Source organism: Sparus aurata, chromosome 23, assembly GCF_900880675.1.
Source record: "Sparus aurata chromosome 23, fSpaAur1.1, whole genome shotgun sequence".
In the NCBI taxonomy this organism is placed as follows: Eukaryota; Metazoa; Chordata; class Actinopteri; order Spariformes; family Sparidae; genus Sparus; species Sparus aurata.
The window spans coordinates 15,064,217-15,077,870 of NC_044209.1; the positions used below are offsets into that span (position 1 = coordinate 15,064,217).

The window sequence follows — 13,654 nt, forward strand, 5'->3', positions numbered from 1 at the left end:
TATGTAGGCTATACTTTTTACTTACTTCATATTTCTAAAGGGGCGATATGTATAAAAAATAAAAAATAAAATAAAATAAATTAAAATGATCAACAGAATGTGATTGTGTAGCGGTCGTGGTATTATGATATCAATGTACCTTGTTGCAGTGTAGCAGTCCAAAACTCCTGTGCTAGCAGTTTAAAAGCTACCAATTCCCTTTGTACTGGAGCTCCCAGCCTGAACCACTAGCTGCATGGCTAACTGAGCTAACTGGCTAAGTCAGCTACAGTTAGCAGTTACTCTAACAATATGCTACCAACTGTTTGTTGCTGAGTATGAATTTGACAAGTAATTGGTAAGTAAAACAATTTATCTGTCACATATATCAACATCTCTAATCACAGAAGTCCCAGTTCTTCTGTTTATGTTCATGGTAAACCACTGTTAACATGCAAAATCAAAAGGAAGGAGAGGCTGCGCATGACTTTGACCTGTTGAGTCTGTATAAGATGCCATTCAAGAATGTAACAGACATAAATCATGGCCCAAATAAAGAATGAAAAGTCCAATAAGACCATAGCAAAAGAATATTTATTCTTTTTGTACCGTTCGTTCCTGGAAAGTGCATCATAGAGATTTTACAGTAAGCAAAATTCATATTTAAGACATGAACACAACCGAGCGACATTCACAATCATCATCATTTTGGACAGTGTGTTGCATAGGAGGATAAACGTCTGTTCAGCATATGTATAAAAATTATTTATATTCAGATGAAAAGGGGGGAGGTCGACATGGGCTTTGTTGTTCCATCAGAGCAGGTGTTGTTGGTCATTGGCCATTGTATGACACATTACACTTTAACCATGGCAGCGAACTCTGCAGGGAGACACAAGAAAAACACAGTTAGCTGGTGTCTGTTTACCACCATTAAAGGGGCATTATGTCGCTTTGGGTAAGAAATTTTAATCAGAGGAGAAAGATCTTTGTTGATGAAACTCTCTTTGTTTTCATGACTGAATAAACAAACTGACCTTAAAGCACAACACAATTTCATGTTGTTTTACTTTGTTTATGTTTGGCGGACCCCGCCACCTTTCCAGCCTCAAACAGGCTGAGAAGAAACAAATGAGAGGAAAGTATTTCCCTTGTGTTACTCGCACAAGTTTGATCACATTCGTTTTTATCTGTTTTACTCAAGCGGCACCCAGCAGTGCGTCTGAATGACTGCTAATTCCAGCACTACCTGAGGCTGACCGGTGCCTGGTTCTCAGCTGTGGAGCGCCTGTTTATCTGTTTCTGGTGAATGGCAGTTTCTAAATCTGTGTGTTAAAATCAACAAAAAGTAGACTTAATTCATCAGTTTCACCATATGAACCCAAAACGAAGCAATTTCACTATGATCTGACTGCAAAAAAATGGATTGAAAGGACGCCGAAATAACAACATCATGATGCCTCCTCATAAAAAACCTGAATTCATGCTTTGTCAGGTTTTTTGGCCAGACGACAAGCAAACAACTTTAAAAATGCTTGTTCCCTGAATGGAGTTCGGATCCATCACATCTATGCTGTGCTGAGACATATTTCCAAAACTTACAAGGCAGTCTGACTTCCTTGCTGCTTCCCTCAATTGCAGCTCATTATTTGTCCTGTCTCGGTACGAGTAGATGTGTTATCGCACAGCTCTCGATGTCCGCAAACAGCAACGATTAGTGATAAATATCCTCTACTCCATTGTACAGACATCAGTGATATAACGTCATGAAGTCAGCGTGAAGGTCAATGCTGATAGTCTTTCGCGACACAGTCTCACCTGAAAAATGTTTCATTTCGTTCAATATTTTCAAATCACGCAAATGCCTGAATGACGTCGCGTCCATTCGCTTCCTATCATTCGCTTTGTATCTAACGCCTTGCCTTTGGTCTGAACACACCCTTAGAACAGATTGTTTATTCAGTTCAACATTCAAATTCTGAGTTTGAATTTCCTCATGAAAACTACATAGTGCCCCTTTAATATCCCAAGATAACAGCTGATCAGGGTCCGTACCATCAACGCCAATCTTGCCGTCACCGTCGGTGTCTCCGGCCTTGAGGAATTTCTTGGTCTCATCGTCTGTCAGTGCGCGTGCACCTGCCTTGAAGTTCTGCAGGAACAGCCTGCAGACACACACACACACACACAAGGGCGGTGGTTAGTTCACGGACCTCAGCTAAGCCTGAGACACAATTCAGACTCACCCTGACCACAAATAGGTCCTGATGAAGATTCATGTGTATTCCTCTCCAATAATGAAAAGGCAGGTGGGTAAAATGAAAGATGAAGCAGTGTGACTATACATCCCTCCAGTCCCCACAGCCATGTCAGAACAACACACCTAAAGCACTGTGCACCGGTGCGGGCACATGTATGTGGATGTCTTACTTGAGCTCCTCCTCCTCAATGAAACCACTCTTGTCCTGGTCGATGACGGCAAAGGCCTTCTTCACGTCGTCGCCGGACTTTTTGGACAGCCCGCAGGCGGCGAAGAACTTCTTGTGGTCGAATGATCCAGCGTCTGAAAATGAGTGCAGATCTGTGAGCCGACACTTGAAAATAGTCAACAAACCAAACTACACATAAAAGCAGAGCGATGCTCCGAACAGAGGAGGAGCTGTGGTTGTGATTGCGTCAGGTGGAGGCTCACCTTTGCACCCGTCCAGGGCTGCAGCGACGTCAGCATCTGTCAGTCCAGCGAAGGGCATTCTGAACTACAGAAATCAAATAAGAAAAACGGGTAACAAGTCACTGACATGTCAAGCAACAACTTAACCGAACTTGATTCATATTTATTTCATCCATCAGAAGCAGTAGACCAGTGGATCACGTTAAATTAAGCAGATATTGGCCATTTTACACAGTCCACAGTCTGTTGCCACAATCGTCAAACTGTCATCATTCCGATGAGGAAAAAAATCAGAGTAGCAATTCAAAATTTCTGCTTGTTTTCCGAGTTGGACGTCCCACTCGAGAGATTGAGCCGCTGTAAATCCACGTCCTCACGCAGCCGTCCAGACGAAAGAACAACAATTCTTTATTTAGCTTCATCGCAATGTGAAGTCCACATTAAAAGACACAGAAATAGAGAAAAGTTTTTAAAAATGAGGGTTTTCTCAGAGATGCCCGGCGTGATGCTGCGGGGCTTTTTTTCCCTCCCGCCGTCTTCCTCTCCCTCCATTTCATTCAAACTCACCTCTGCTGTCTTTGCTTTGTGTGGGTACAGGTAACACAGACAAGAGTCGACTGCAGTGATCCGCCCGGTGCTCCCCGGTGACCTTTTATAGTTTCGCTCCGATCGGAAATCTGAGGCATAAGACAACTGACACCGCCGAGAGAAGGGGGGGGGGGGGGGGGGCGGCGAAAATCTCGTCCCCTGCGAGCCAGAGGGGTCTATTTTAAGTTTCACAAATGAAGACGCTTAAAAGGTGCGTTTGAAGAAGTCTTTCATATCCCCCCATAACGCTAAGAATAGGCCTGCGCGCTGCTGAGGAGGACGAATTGGGAAGTGCTCAGGAGGAGCGTGCGTGCGTTAGAGGCGCGTAAGTGGCGCTAATTGGCTGTTTTTCTCCTCTTTTTTGAGCAACAATGTTGAGCTGGAGGCTGTTGACTGTTGTATTCACGGATTACTTTGAGGAATAAACGTAGAGCATATCAATCAAATAGTGTCAGAGTGTGCCCATTGTAGTTAAATTTGTGAGGAACAGATGCTTTGGATGGATGCCATTATCATCTAAGTGAATTATTTTGTGTTTTGTTCAGATCGAGCCTGTTTCTGGGATTGAATTGAGCATTTAGATCAGGTTTTTAATAGTGTTATATTCCAGGTTTGAATCAGTCCCATTTTGATTGGCATGTTTTGTTTAGTTCTTAAGTGTTCGTTGTCTAAATAGAATAAGAAAAGGGTTGTTTGTTTTGGACAATAACTCCATCGATTGCTGCTTTCACCTTATCTTTTTGTAAGTCATAAGTCAACATGTTAAACTCCAAATAAAGAAAAAGAAAAAGAAAAAGAAAGGGAAGGGAAAAGAAAAGACGAGTTAGATAAGAAAAGAAAAGATAAATTAGACAAGAAAAGAAAAGAAAAGAATAGAATAGAAAAGAAAAGAAAAGAAAAGAAAAGAAAAGAAAAGAAATTAAAAGAAAAGAAAAGAAAAGAAAGGGGAGAAGGGAATTCTCAATCTTGCCCGCACAGTTAAATCTCTGCCTGGAATGCTGATAGCAGCTCTGGCCTGTAGGTGGCAGCACTGTCCCGTGAGGTAACCCCGCTGTCACCATGCCTCTTTTTCTGTTTTGACCACTTGGTTGATGGCAACAAGCTCAGACTGTCATCTGATATGGTTGAGGCTTTAAATATTGCTGACTTGCAGCTCCCCGAGCATTCGTAGCTTCCCCTGAGGATCGTAATTCCACTTTAATATTTCTGTGTATAGAGAGTGATGTCACTTCTAAATCCCTGTGAGAAAGAAATTGATTGATTTGTTTAAAAAAGAAAAGACACTCCTCAGAAATCCAAAGATCTGCATCTATGCGCCAGATCCAAGCTGCTGAAAGGCTGCTGATGCAACAGGGGCTGTTAATAGCCCCCCTGTTGCCACAGCACATCATCTAATTGACTACGCAGCAGTTGGTGGAGAAAAAGACCTTGGATCAGGCCAGCTAATTGCACTATGTGTGTGACAGCTATCCGTTGAAAACCTCCCAGGGTCTTGGAAGCATGCAAGCAAAGCCCCAGGGCCTTTCCCACTACGTTTGCCAGCTTGTGGCTTGTGGCTCGGGTCCAGCTCAACTCCCCCATCCCGTTAAGCAATTATCAAAACAAGTGCAGGGCAGGTCGGTTCAATTGCCTCTCAGTGCCTCTTCAAAATCCCATTTTTGAGGTGCCTCCTCCCCCCCCCCCCCGCCCATTGTTTTGAGAAAGCCCCATGCAGCATGCTAAAGAAGACTGACCTGAGGGAGATGTCTTTACACCAAAAGAGTATTTATTCCTGGTTTTTTTTCACTCTTCCTCAAAGTGCATATGGTGTTGTACAGTTTGCACAAGTCATTTTTCAGAACATTTAACACACCCGAATAACATTTCACAGTAAAAGCATGTGTTCCATGTTTGAGAAATACTCCGCAGGCAACTCATAAATAAGGTATAAAAAAATATTCTTTCAGCTGATGATTACTGGTTCTTGCAAGAAGCTCACAGTTCCATGAAAAGAAGAAGTGGATCTTGGTCAATGGAAATTTATGCCTTAACAAGGGCAGCGAACTCTGTGAAAACAGAATGAAACTGCCGTTAGTAGAGAACAAGACAGAGTCAGATTCTTGCGTGGTCAGCAGCTTGATTGGACCCGTTCGCTGACCAAGACTTTGAGTGTGTGCAGGTATTAGAAGTAATGTGAGTGGATGTTAAAATGCTGATTAACTTGCAGGTGTGTGTATCTTTGCTACATTCAAAGCAGGAAAGAGGGGTCTCACCATCGACTCCGATCTTGCCGTCACCGTCACTGTCACCAGCGGCGAGGAAAGCCTTGGTCTCCTTGTCGGTGAGTGCTCTGGCGGAGGCAACGAAGTTCTGCAGGAACAGCCTGACAGGTGGTACAAAAGAGCGGGAGTTAAAATGATGCACATCTCAGACTGTGTTGACTGGTCTGTTTGGTAACCACTGAGCAGAATGAGTGTCGTTTAAAGGCAAAATGTGATGTGTGAATGAGCCTGTTAGTGAGTATTTAACTGTTTTAGGTTATTAAACCTTTAGGCTCCAGTAAACATTTCTTTAGCTTGTGCAGTGCTATAAGTGTGTAACCAAGTTCTAAAATCTTGTCTCGGTGCCTTAGAGGCCATTGCTTGCTCAAGTGTGCATTTCCAGAGTGTCTTACTTGAGCTCATCCTCCTCAATGAAGCCACTGTTGTCCTGGTCAATGATGGCGAAGGCCTTCTTGACCTCATCGGAGGACTTGCCGGACAGGCCGCATGCCTTGAAGAAGGACTTGTAGTTGAAGGAGTCAGCAGCTGGAGGACACATGTTAGCACAATTAGCACCCGGCCGGCAGGCTGCTTCAGCACAGGACTTGAGTGTTGATGTTAATGTGACATGTGATAACTTTGCAGTTTAAACTGGCAGTTTATGTGACACATTCTGAAGAGTTCAATCCAGATGTGTTTAAGTCAGCAAAATGTGCAGTGAAAAGAGAAAAAAGGGCACTCAGTGGAGACAGTGAGGCTCACCTGAGCAGCCGTCCAGGGCAGCTTTCACCTCAGCATCCTTGAGTACACCAGCGAAGGCCATTTTTTCTTATTTATTCTAGAGGAGAGAAGACAAGGCTCGGGGTTAGTTTAAACATCACAAATGCAGTGCAGTGATCATGTTGCTGTTCTGAAAATCCTGCTCTAAAGCCAGCTGATTCTGCTTCTAAGGATCTAAGACGCATTGCCTTCAGAGATGCATTCTCAGTGCTCATCTTCCATGTCTTTCCTGTGTTTTAAATCATCAGATATCAAGCAGAGACTTTGGTCCGTGAGCTAAAAGTCATCAATCAGTGTCCTCTAGCTTTCACACCAGGCATCATTATCTTATCTAACATTGTATTTTAAAGCATCTAGTTGCTTAAAACTGTCCACCGGTTTCTTTTGGTCACGATTCAGCTACTTCATTGCTTTAATTTGCAGATGCTGTCAGGCAGCATCAGCGCTCCTGTTCGTTTAGTTCCTCTACTCTTTGCCTATGGATGCCCACCCCTCCCACACACACACACACAAGCCTGGCTGTGTGTATCCCAGCGCGTTATGCTGCTATGACACTAAATAGGCTAGATGATGCTCCCACTGTGAGGCCAACAGGAGCCAAGAATAAACAGCTTTTCTTTTCTTTTTCTTTTTTTTTTTTTATCATCCGGTTAAAAGAGATCAGAGCGCAATTATCCTCCACAAAAGTTGATCCTTTAGAAATCAAAGTGTGTGGCCTCCCTGCGGTCCCGTGTGGTAGCAGCGGTTGTTCGGCTATGTTGTTCCCAGTTCTCCCTACAGTTATAGTCCACGGTGCTCTCCTGGTCTCAGTCCCTTTCCTTTTCCAGTTGCGTAAAGCTGCCGGCCGGCGCGGCCTATGCGCACTTTCCCACTCACCTTTGCTCTGCGTTGAGGGCGAGTGAAAACCAAGGCGGACTCGTTTGACTGCCACAAGTCCTCTTCACTGGCTCTTTTATAGCCGGGAGCAACACCATTTACAGCGCTTTGGGTCTCAGTATCAGGTATACCAAGATGCATGGGTTTCGAAAAAATGTGTCTAGTAGTCTCGTCCTATTTTTAGGCGAACAAATGAGGATGCTACCATGTGTGCCGTGGCCTATAGCTAGACGTGTGGAAACCCGAGCAGGCCTCGCTGCTCGCTGCTCGCTGGCTTCACGGGACATGTTGCTCTCTCATGATTTACGGGCAACATTCAAGATGCTGAGATTATAAATGATATGAATCTGCATGTGCCGGCTTCCTGAGAGATCTGAGAGTTTGGTGCGTGTGAGGAAAAAACAACCGAGAAGTCGGGGCCAATTAAGCGGCCGTTCGCTGTTTTGATGAACATATGGGGCGTTTAATGTGCGGCCGGAAACGTGATACGTCATTTTGGAAAGAAGAGCCCTATTAGGTCATTAAAATGCTGTAAATATGTGTGACAGGACTGTCCTCGAAAACCCTCTTGCTTTTTGTTGCGTCTGGGTGTTTATCCCTACAGTCGGTGCTTTGAGGTTTGTGAAACCCTTTTGTAATTGGCAGTTCATCTTGGTCATAAAAATAATACAGTGAGGACGCACAAAGAACGTTTTCCATTCTTAAATTGATCTAACATGAATTATATTTTCTGGGAAAAGTGAGTGTCAATGAAGTCAACCGAACGTTTCCTGTAACTGCAATCTGATTATTCCCAAGACATTGGCTTTTGGAGGGTTTGTGGTTTTTTTCTCCTGAGAAAGCTGCTCACTTCAGGGTTTTCCCCCTAACAGTTCTGTTGAATTTAGGAATGGGCTGCCGCTCTAATCGTCTTTGGTACTAACTTGTGTGTTTTTGTGAAGAGATACCTTGACATTGTCCTCTAGAATCCACTGGTTCGATCCGAACTCATAGATCTGTCAGTGATTGCAAGCCGCCCTGGTCCCGAGGCAGCAAAGCATCCCCAACCACCAAATAAACCCCAAAAAGTTGTAATGCGCTCTAAAGAACATTGTTCGAACAGCCTTCTGGTTCATCCATTCGGTGTTTAGCAAACGTTAGATGTTCTGCCCTGCCAAACACACCGTTCTCGTTTAGTGTCTGTCTGATGGTAGACTCTCTCTGATCCTTCGATGTGGGATTGGGGATCTTTGAAGATCTGATCAAATTTTAGTTCACATTAATGCAGAAATACATACAGATTATAAGGAATTCAAAAACTTTCTAGCTTTATGATTAAGTTAAAGCTTGATAGTTCCTTCCTTTTCATCCTTCCTTCCACTATTCTTCCTTCTTTGTGCTGTTAGTAAAATGTTCACAAACGATCCCATTCATATGCATTACGAGCCTGCGGTGCATCCGTCCAATATCATTTATTTGATACCCTTGCCTGCAGTGTCGGTGGTAGGAGTTAATTTACTTCATTGTCTGGTTATTTTTCCTATAGAGTTGGTATTCTTCTCAGCTTATAAGGAGTTCATTATAAGTTATCGGAGTCAGGCTTTTCATTTTTGCATGTGAAGCAGTTGCAGCACATTCCCAGAGACGGTCTCAGATGATAGATATGTGCCGCGTCAGCCAATACGCTGTCCTGTCACATCAACCAGCTACCTAAAGTATATGCTACCTTATATCTCCATAAGGTTCATCTGAAGTCAGCATGCAGTGAGTCGAGTTTCACTTGAACCCCAGCATCCTAACAGGGACACGGACTGAGGCCTATACCACCGGATCCCTGACCTTAGTAGGCACCAATCGTTCAGACTATTTTTTGAGTGCAGTCTGATTGCGTGCGCGAACAAGTGAGCAATATGTTGACAACTCATTTTACGCCTCCATGGCATGAAACACAGCTCATTTTTCTCACAGGTGACTAATTTACCAGGGCGGAGACCGCCCCCCCCCCCCCCCCCCCCCCCTTTTTTTCTCGATGTATTTACGTGACTGATGAATGTGTTTTTAGTGGTCTATGTGACCACTTTAGAAATATGTCACCCCTGGCGTTTAACCATCATCTAAACCCCAATCAGTCACCAAGGACATTCGCCTCGGAGTCAAATTGGTTCTGTTTGGTTTGGTGGATAATTCTACCGGTGTCTGCCAGAATCTGCAATCTGTTCAAGCAAAGGCAATACTCGTCCCAATAGGGGCCTCAACCATGAAGCCAACACCGTGAGGGACCAAACCCCTACAATTTGGGTGGGATGGGGACATGGTGTTTGATGGGATCAATTAACTTGTTGAGATATCCAGCTCTATCTTCAAGACAGTCTTTGTCGTTTGCCTAAACAACATCCACTTTCAGTTTCGTGTCTCGTTGTCTTTATTGAAAAACTTGGTTGTGACAACGGTGGTTTGTGACATCAGACACGTGTAGGTTTGACATTCGACTGGAAATATTACGCTTATAAGTAAAAAACTAGTAAAGGGTGAAAAGTTAAAAATATGAGGCTACAGTTATGCACTCTCCCCTATTAATTCCTAGATGCCAGCCACCTATTATTATTTTTTTTCTTAATCAGGATCGATGCATTATTAACAAAAATGTTATGGAAAATTTCAATGAATGCCTGGATTCGTCCCTTTATCCAGATCAATACCAAAAGTTAACCAGTCTTTTCTGGGCTGCAACCCATCTGCCAGCCAAGTTTCCTGGAAAACCGTTCCATGGTTTTTGTGTAATCCTGCTGACAAACCAACCAACGACACATGGAAAATAACCTCCTTGGCGGGTAACGCTGGTTTGCACTCACTCTTGTATTCAATCATATGAATTCTGAAAGTTGAGTTGACTGCTGCAGACATAAGCTGCTCCAGACTGTGTATTATAAACATTTGTCAATTGTACAAATGGTCTCCATCGCACTCTGTGACGAAACCTGCAGTATCAAAGTAGACAACAGCCTTTTTTTTTTTTTTAGCAACATTTGAGTTCTAGAATTTCAACATTTTATTGCGTCAATCCAAACAATATGCACATGCGTATACAAGACATTGTCAACCCCAAAGTCAAGGTACTGCTGCAACAGCTTTACTCTCTGAACCAGCTTGCCGTCTTCATGCTGCATGTAGGATCGTTTGATGAAAAGACTCTTTTGATTATTCTTAGTATTGTCAGTCACCTCTAACTTTCTTATATGCAGTCAGGATCAAGTTGATTTAAACCCCTGAATACCTTGCATATCCCCACACTAGTCTTTGAAGCCCGTATCCTGCCATAGAATAAATAAAACCTCGTACACAATGATACCACATTTCAAATACATTTATTGATCCATTCCGGGTACCTGATTTATTCAACACAACACACAACTAATATCCAGCTTCAGCCGGCTGTCCACCAAACATCTTATTCATTATAGTATCACATCAACAGGGAGAGCAGCAGCAGGCAGGTGCAGATTATCTGAGGTTTCTGGTTCCGTCTGGATAGTCAGGATGTCCGTGAGAAACCCACCGATCAGAATAGGGAAAGACAGTCGTGGGCATGTGTACTCGTTCTCTTTATTTCAGGATATCGCAGAACTCTGCGGGGGAGAAACAGAAACAGAGGATCCAGTCAGATTCCTATTAAGCACAACAGTATTTTCCGGGCAAGAAGTCGGTGTCACACAACATTATGGTTAAGCAAGATAACCGAGCAAAAAACCAGATTATGTTCTGTGCGCTTTCATTGTGGTTTTTTTTTTGTGTGTGCTTTTTTTAGACTGCAATTTCAGCACTAAGTAATGGACAGCTCCCCTGTACAGATGGCTCCTCTCCTCATCTGCAGACGGCTTTTTGTTGAGAATGTTTCACATGCACGCACCTTCCAGCCCGATCTTGCCGTCCCCGTCTTTATCGCCGGCGGCCATCAGAGCCTTGGTCTCAGCCACGGTCAGCTCCCTCGCCTCCGGAGAGAAATTCTGCAGGAACAGCCTGATGTTTGCGACAGAAAAAATATCAACGATAAGTTCAACCTTGTATCATTGTGGATTTTTTATCTAGTTTGGTGGCATTTTCTCCCCCTCTAGGGCTTTTTTTCTGAGCCGTCTTAACCCGCCTCCCCCCCGCTCCGTCACTCCATCACTCCCTCACCAGTCCTGTCCCTCATGTGTCACTAACTTCATTCACAGAAGAAAGGTGCTTCACTCGCACAGTGACCTCTGCCCGAGGCCACCACGATGGATGGACATGGATGTAACACACATGCACTCACACGCCCTATCCTTACTTGAGCTCCTCCTCCTCGATGTAGCCACTCCTGTCTTGGTCCAGAATTGTAAACACTCTTTTCCCATCTGCCTCAGAGGAGCCGGTCAGTCCCACTCGTGCAAAGAATGTCTTGAAGTCGAATGTGCCTGGGGCTACAAATGCAGAGAGAGTAAGAGAGAGAGAGAGAGAGGGTGAAGACAGATGTGGGAGCTAAAGGTTGATCACAGAATGACGAGAAAGCAAGGATGGTGAGGGGATGAATAGAGATGTCGCATTAACTCACTCGCTCAGATGGCTTTCATTCTTCAACCGGTGACATTTTCCAATATACACCCTGCAGCGCATCACTGTTTTATATTGTTCTAGGCTATGTAACTATGCCATTGAAACAGTCAAAGCAGACTGAATATCTCCTGTGGGGTCTGAGGCCGTCCTAAATTTTAAAAGCTTTTTATTTATAAAGCCGTTCTAAGTGGAAATTCAGATCCAGGGTGAGTTTTTGGGTGTAAGATTTTGCACTCTGATTTAAAAATGAATCATCTCGCATCGAGGGGGAGTCTTTAAAAAGTGTATCCCCCAACCCTGAGGTGACTCATTTCCCCATCACTTCTTCCAGTAAATCACAAAAATGCTTCGTCCTCTTGCTGATGCGCACAAAAATATGAACATACAACTGACAGTTTGAATGTTTTTTTTTTTGCCTGAAACATTCCCAGAAGGAGGGGTTTCTTCAGTAAAGGGCATATAAGCACTGACATTTGATATTCATCGGGGCAGTTGAGCCGTGTTCTCCTTGTCATGCAGTCAGATTTGCGAGAGAGAGATAAATGTTTAAGTGCTGTGGGATGTGAGGGCGGCGCAGCTTGTGTGATTTTGGTTTTCTCTGTGTGAATGCTTAACATAAACACTTTGGTATCTGGGTGGTAACTGCTCTCCTGTTACATGGCTGCCTGGTTACCTGCCTGTGCCTGGTTCACAGTGGGGACTTGGGGGCCTGTCCCCACTGTGAACAACACATCACACAGGTATCCCCTGTGGGAGTGGGAGTGGGTTAAACAGTGCCTCTCACTCTCTCTGTCTTCGGACTCATGTTCACCTAAACTATGTATCCGTGTCTGCGTGCGAGTGTGTAGCCGTCTGACTCACTTTGACAAGCCTGGACCGCAGCCTTGACGTCCTCGTCACTCAGCATCCCTGCAAATGCCATGGTCCTCTGTAGCTGCCTGAGGGATACAAACACACATGCACGCACGAGAAAAAAATGCAAAGTGACAGTGGATGGAAACCGGTGCAGGTGTTTTCAGCTATCAGGTAACCGTTTCTGTCAGATAAGATAGATTGAGCATATTCATTCCTCTGTGGGTAGTCTTCAGGTACGTCAGAGTCTGAGTTGTACCCTTTGTCAGGAGGGCTGTACCATTTTCAGAGTCAGGTAAAACCACACAAACAAAAAAGATACAACTTTGTATTGTTTCTTCCGAGAGAGAAGCAAATGTACTTCATCATATGCATGGGTTAAATTATGTGCATGATGATCGAGGTTTGTTTCACAAAATGAAAGATTTTTTTTCCTCACAGAGAAAGTTATTACAACTTGAGCACAAAAAAAGGGTTGAACGTCCTTTTGATTTATTTTGTACTCCCCCCCCCCCCCGCCCCTTTAAAGCACAAGAACTGACATGCTCCAAAGCGCAAACACACACAGAACTGCCAGCTCTCATCACACTGACATCACCGTACACATTAATTTGCAAAAAGAAAAAAAAAGCCTGGTACTCACCGTGCTTCGGGTTTGGAGGTCTGCGCTCTCTGAGCCTGTGATGTGCTGAGCTCTGCCTCTCTTGCTTTGTGCCAAAGAGCCAGCGACACTCTCTCGCCGCAGCTTCGTGATCCGGAGTGCAAGAAGCAACCTGACGTTATCTGTCCTCAAATCCAGGGAGATTTCCCCCACGCCACTGAAAGCCTCCTCCTCCTTCATCAGTTAATCAGAGCAGATAATTGTCTCACTCATATTGTAAAACATACAAAAAAGATCATATATTGACATTTCAATCTCATCATACAATGTTCATCCAACAACAACTCCTAAGGCTATTAGTATCATTCATGATGAAACTAAGAAGGAATAATGATGTAAAACACAGAGGTAGGTGTACACAGCAAAAGCAGAACCTCTCAGTAGAATAAATGAATGTGATGATTATTGATTAGTTATGTGATGTTGTTAAAAGTGTACTATTTGGAGAAG

The 13,654-nt window shown here is 43.9% G+C and overlaps 3 protein-coding genes across 3 annotated transcripts; all 3 read right to left on the minus strand.

Annotated features, from left to right (window-relative positions):
* Window positions 1-554: 554 nt before the first annotated feature.
* On the minus strand, window positions 555-3,362 carry LOC115574776 (parvalbumin beta). The gene is made up of 5 exons (XM_030406380.1): window positions 3,218-3,362; window positions 2,672-2,735; window positions 2,410-2,542; window positions 2,035-2,144; window positions 555-861 (listed from the first exon to the last, which is right to left on the minus strand). The coding sequence occupies exons 2-5, from the start codon at window positions 2,727-2,729 to the stop codon at window positions 836-838; spliced, it is 327 nt and encodes a 108-aa protein (XP_030262240.1). The 5' UTR covers window positions 2,730-2,735; window positions 3,218-3,362; the 3' UTR covers window positions 555-835.
* A 1,619-nt stretch (window positions 3,363-4,981) lies between these two features.
* On the minus strand, window positions 4,982-7,273 carry LOC115575576 (parvalbumin beta). The gene is made up of 5 exons (XM_030407759.1): window positions 7,135-7,273; window positions 6,241-6,316; window positions 5,892-6,024; window positions 5,491-5,600; window positions 4,982-5,283 (listed from the first exon to the last, which is right to left on the minus strand). The coding sequence occupies exons 2-5, from the start codon at window positions 6,299-6,301 to the stop codon at window positions 5,258-5,260; spliced, it is 330 nt and encodes a 109-aa protein (XP_030263619.1). The 5' UTR covers window positions 6,302-6,316; window positions 7,135-7,273; the 3' UTR covers window positions 4,982-5,257.
* Window positions 7,274-10,461: 3,188 nt separating this feature from the next.
* On the minus strand, window positions 10,462-13,352 carry pvalb5 (parvalbumin 5). Its single transcript, XM_030407760.1, has 5 exons — window positions 13,187-13,352; window positions 12,553-12,629; window positions 11,426-11,558; window positions 11,021-11,130; window positions 10,462-10,739 (listed from the first exon to the last, which is right to left on the minus strand). The coding sequence occupies exons 2-5, from the start codon at window positions 12,611-12,613 to the stop codon at window positions 10,717-10,719; spliced, it is 327 nt and encodes a 108-aa protein (XP_030263620.1). The 5' UTR covers window positions 12,614-12,629; window positions 13,187-13,352; the 3' UTR covers window positions 10,462-10,716.
* Window positions 13,353-13,654: the final 302 nt, after the last annotated feature.

Excerpts from the sequence above, each read along its gene's own strand:
- LOC115574776 (XM_030406380.1), bottom strand. The coding sequence starts at position 2,729 with ATGCCCTTCGCTGGACTGACAGATGCTGACGTCGCTGCAGCCCTGGAC. Across the intron at positions 2,145-2,409 it reads ATTGAGGAGGAGGAGCTCAA|GCTGTTCCTGCAGAACTTCA; the intron begins GTAAGACATCCA and ends GTGTGTCTGCAG. Across the intron at positions 862-2,034 it reads CGGCAAGATTGGCGTTGATG|AGTTCGCTGCCATGGTTAAA; the intron begins GTACGGACCCTG and ends GTCTCCCTGCAG.
- LOC115575576 (XM_030407759.1), bottom strand. The coding sequence starts at position 6,301 with ATGGCCTTCGCTGGTGTACTCAAGGATGCTGAGGTGAAAGCTGCCCTG. Across the intron at positions 6,025-6,240 it reads TGCCCTGGACGGCTGCTCAG|CTGCTGACTCCTTCAACTAC; the intron begins GTGAGCCTCACT and ends TGTGTCCTCCAG. Across the intron at positions 5,284-5,490 it reads CGGCAAGATCGGAGTCGATG|AGTTCGCTGCCCTTGTTAAG; the intron begins GTGAGACCCCTC and ends CTGTTTTCACAG.
- pvalb5 (XM_030407760.1), bottom strand. The coding sequence starts at position 12,613 with ATGGCATTTGCAGGGATGCTGAGTGACGAGGACGTCAAGGCTGCGGTC. Across the intron at positions 11,559-12,552 it reads TGCGGTCCAGGCTTGTCAAA|CCCCAGGCACATTCGACTTC; the intron begins GTGAGTCAGACG and ends CTGCATTTGTAG. Across the intron at positions 10,740-11,020 it reads CGGCAAGATCGGGCTGGAAG|AGTTCTGCGATATCCTGAAA; the intron begins GTGCGTGCATGT and ends TCTCCCCCGCAG.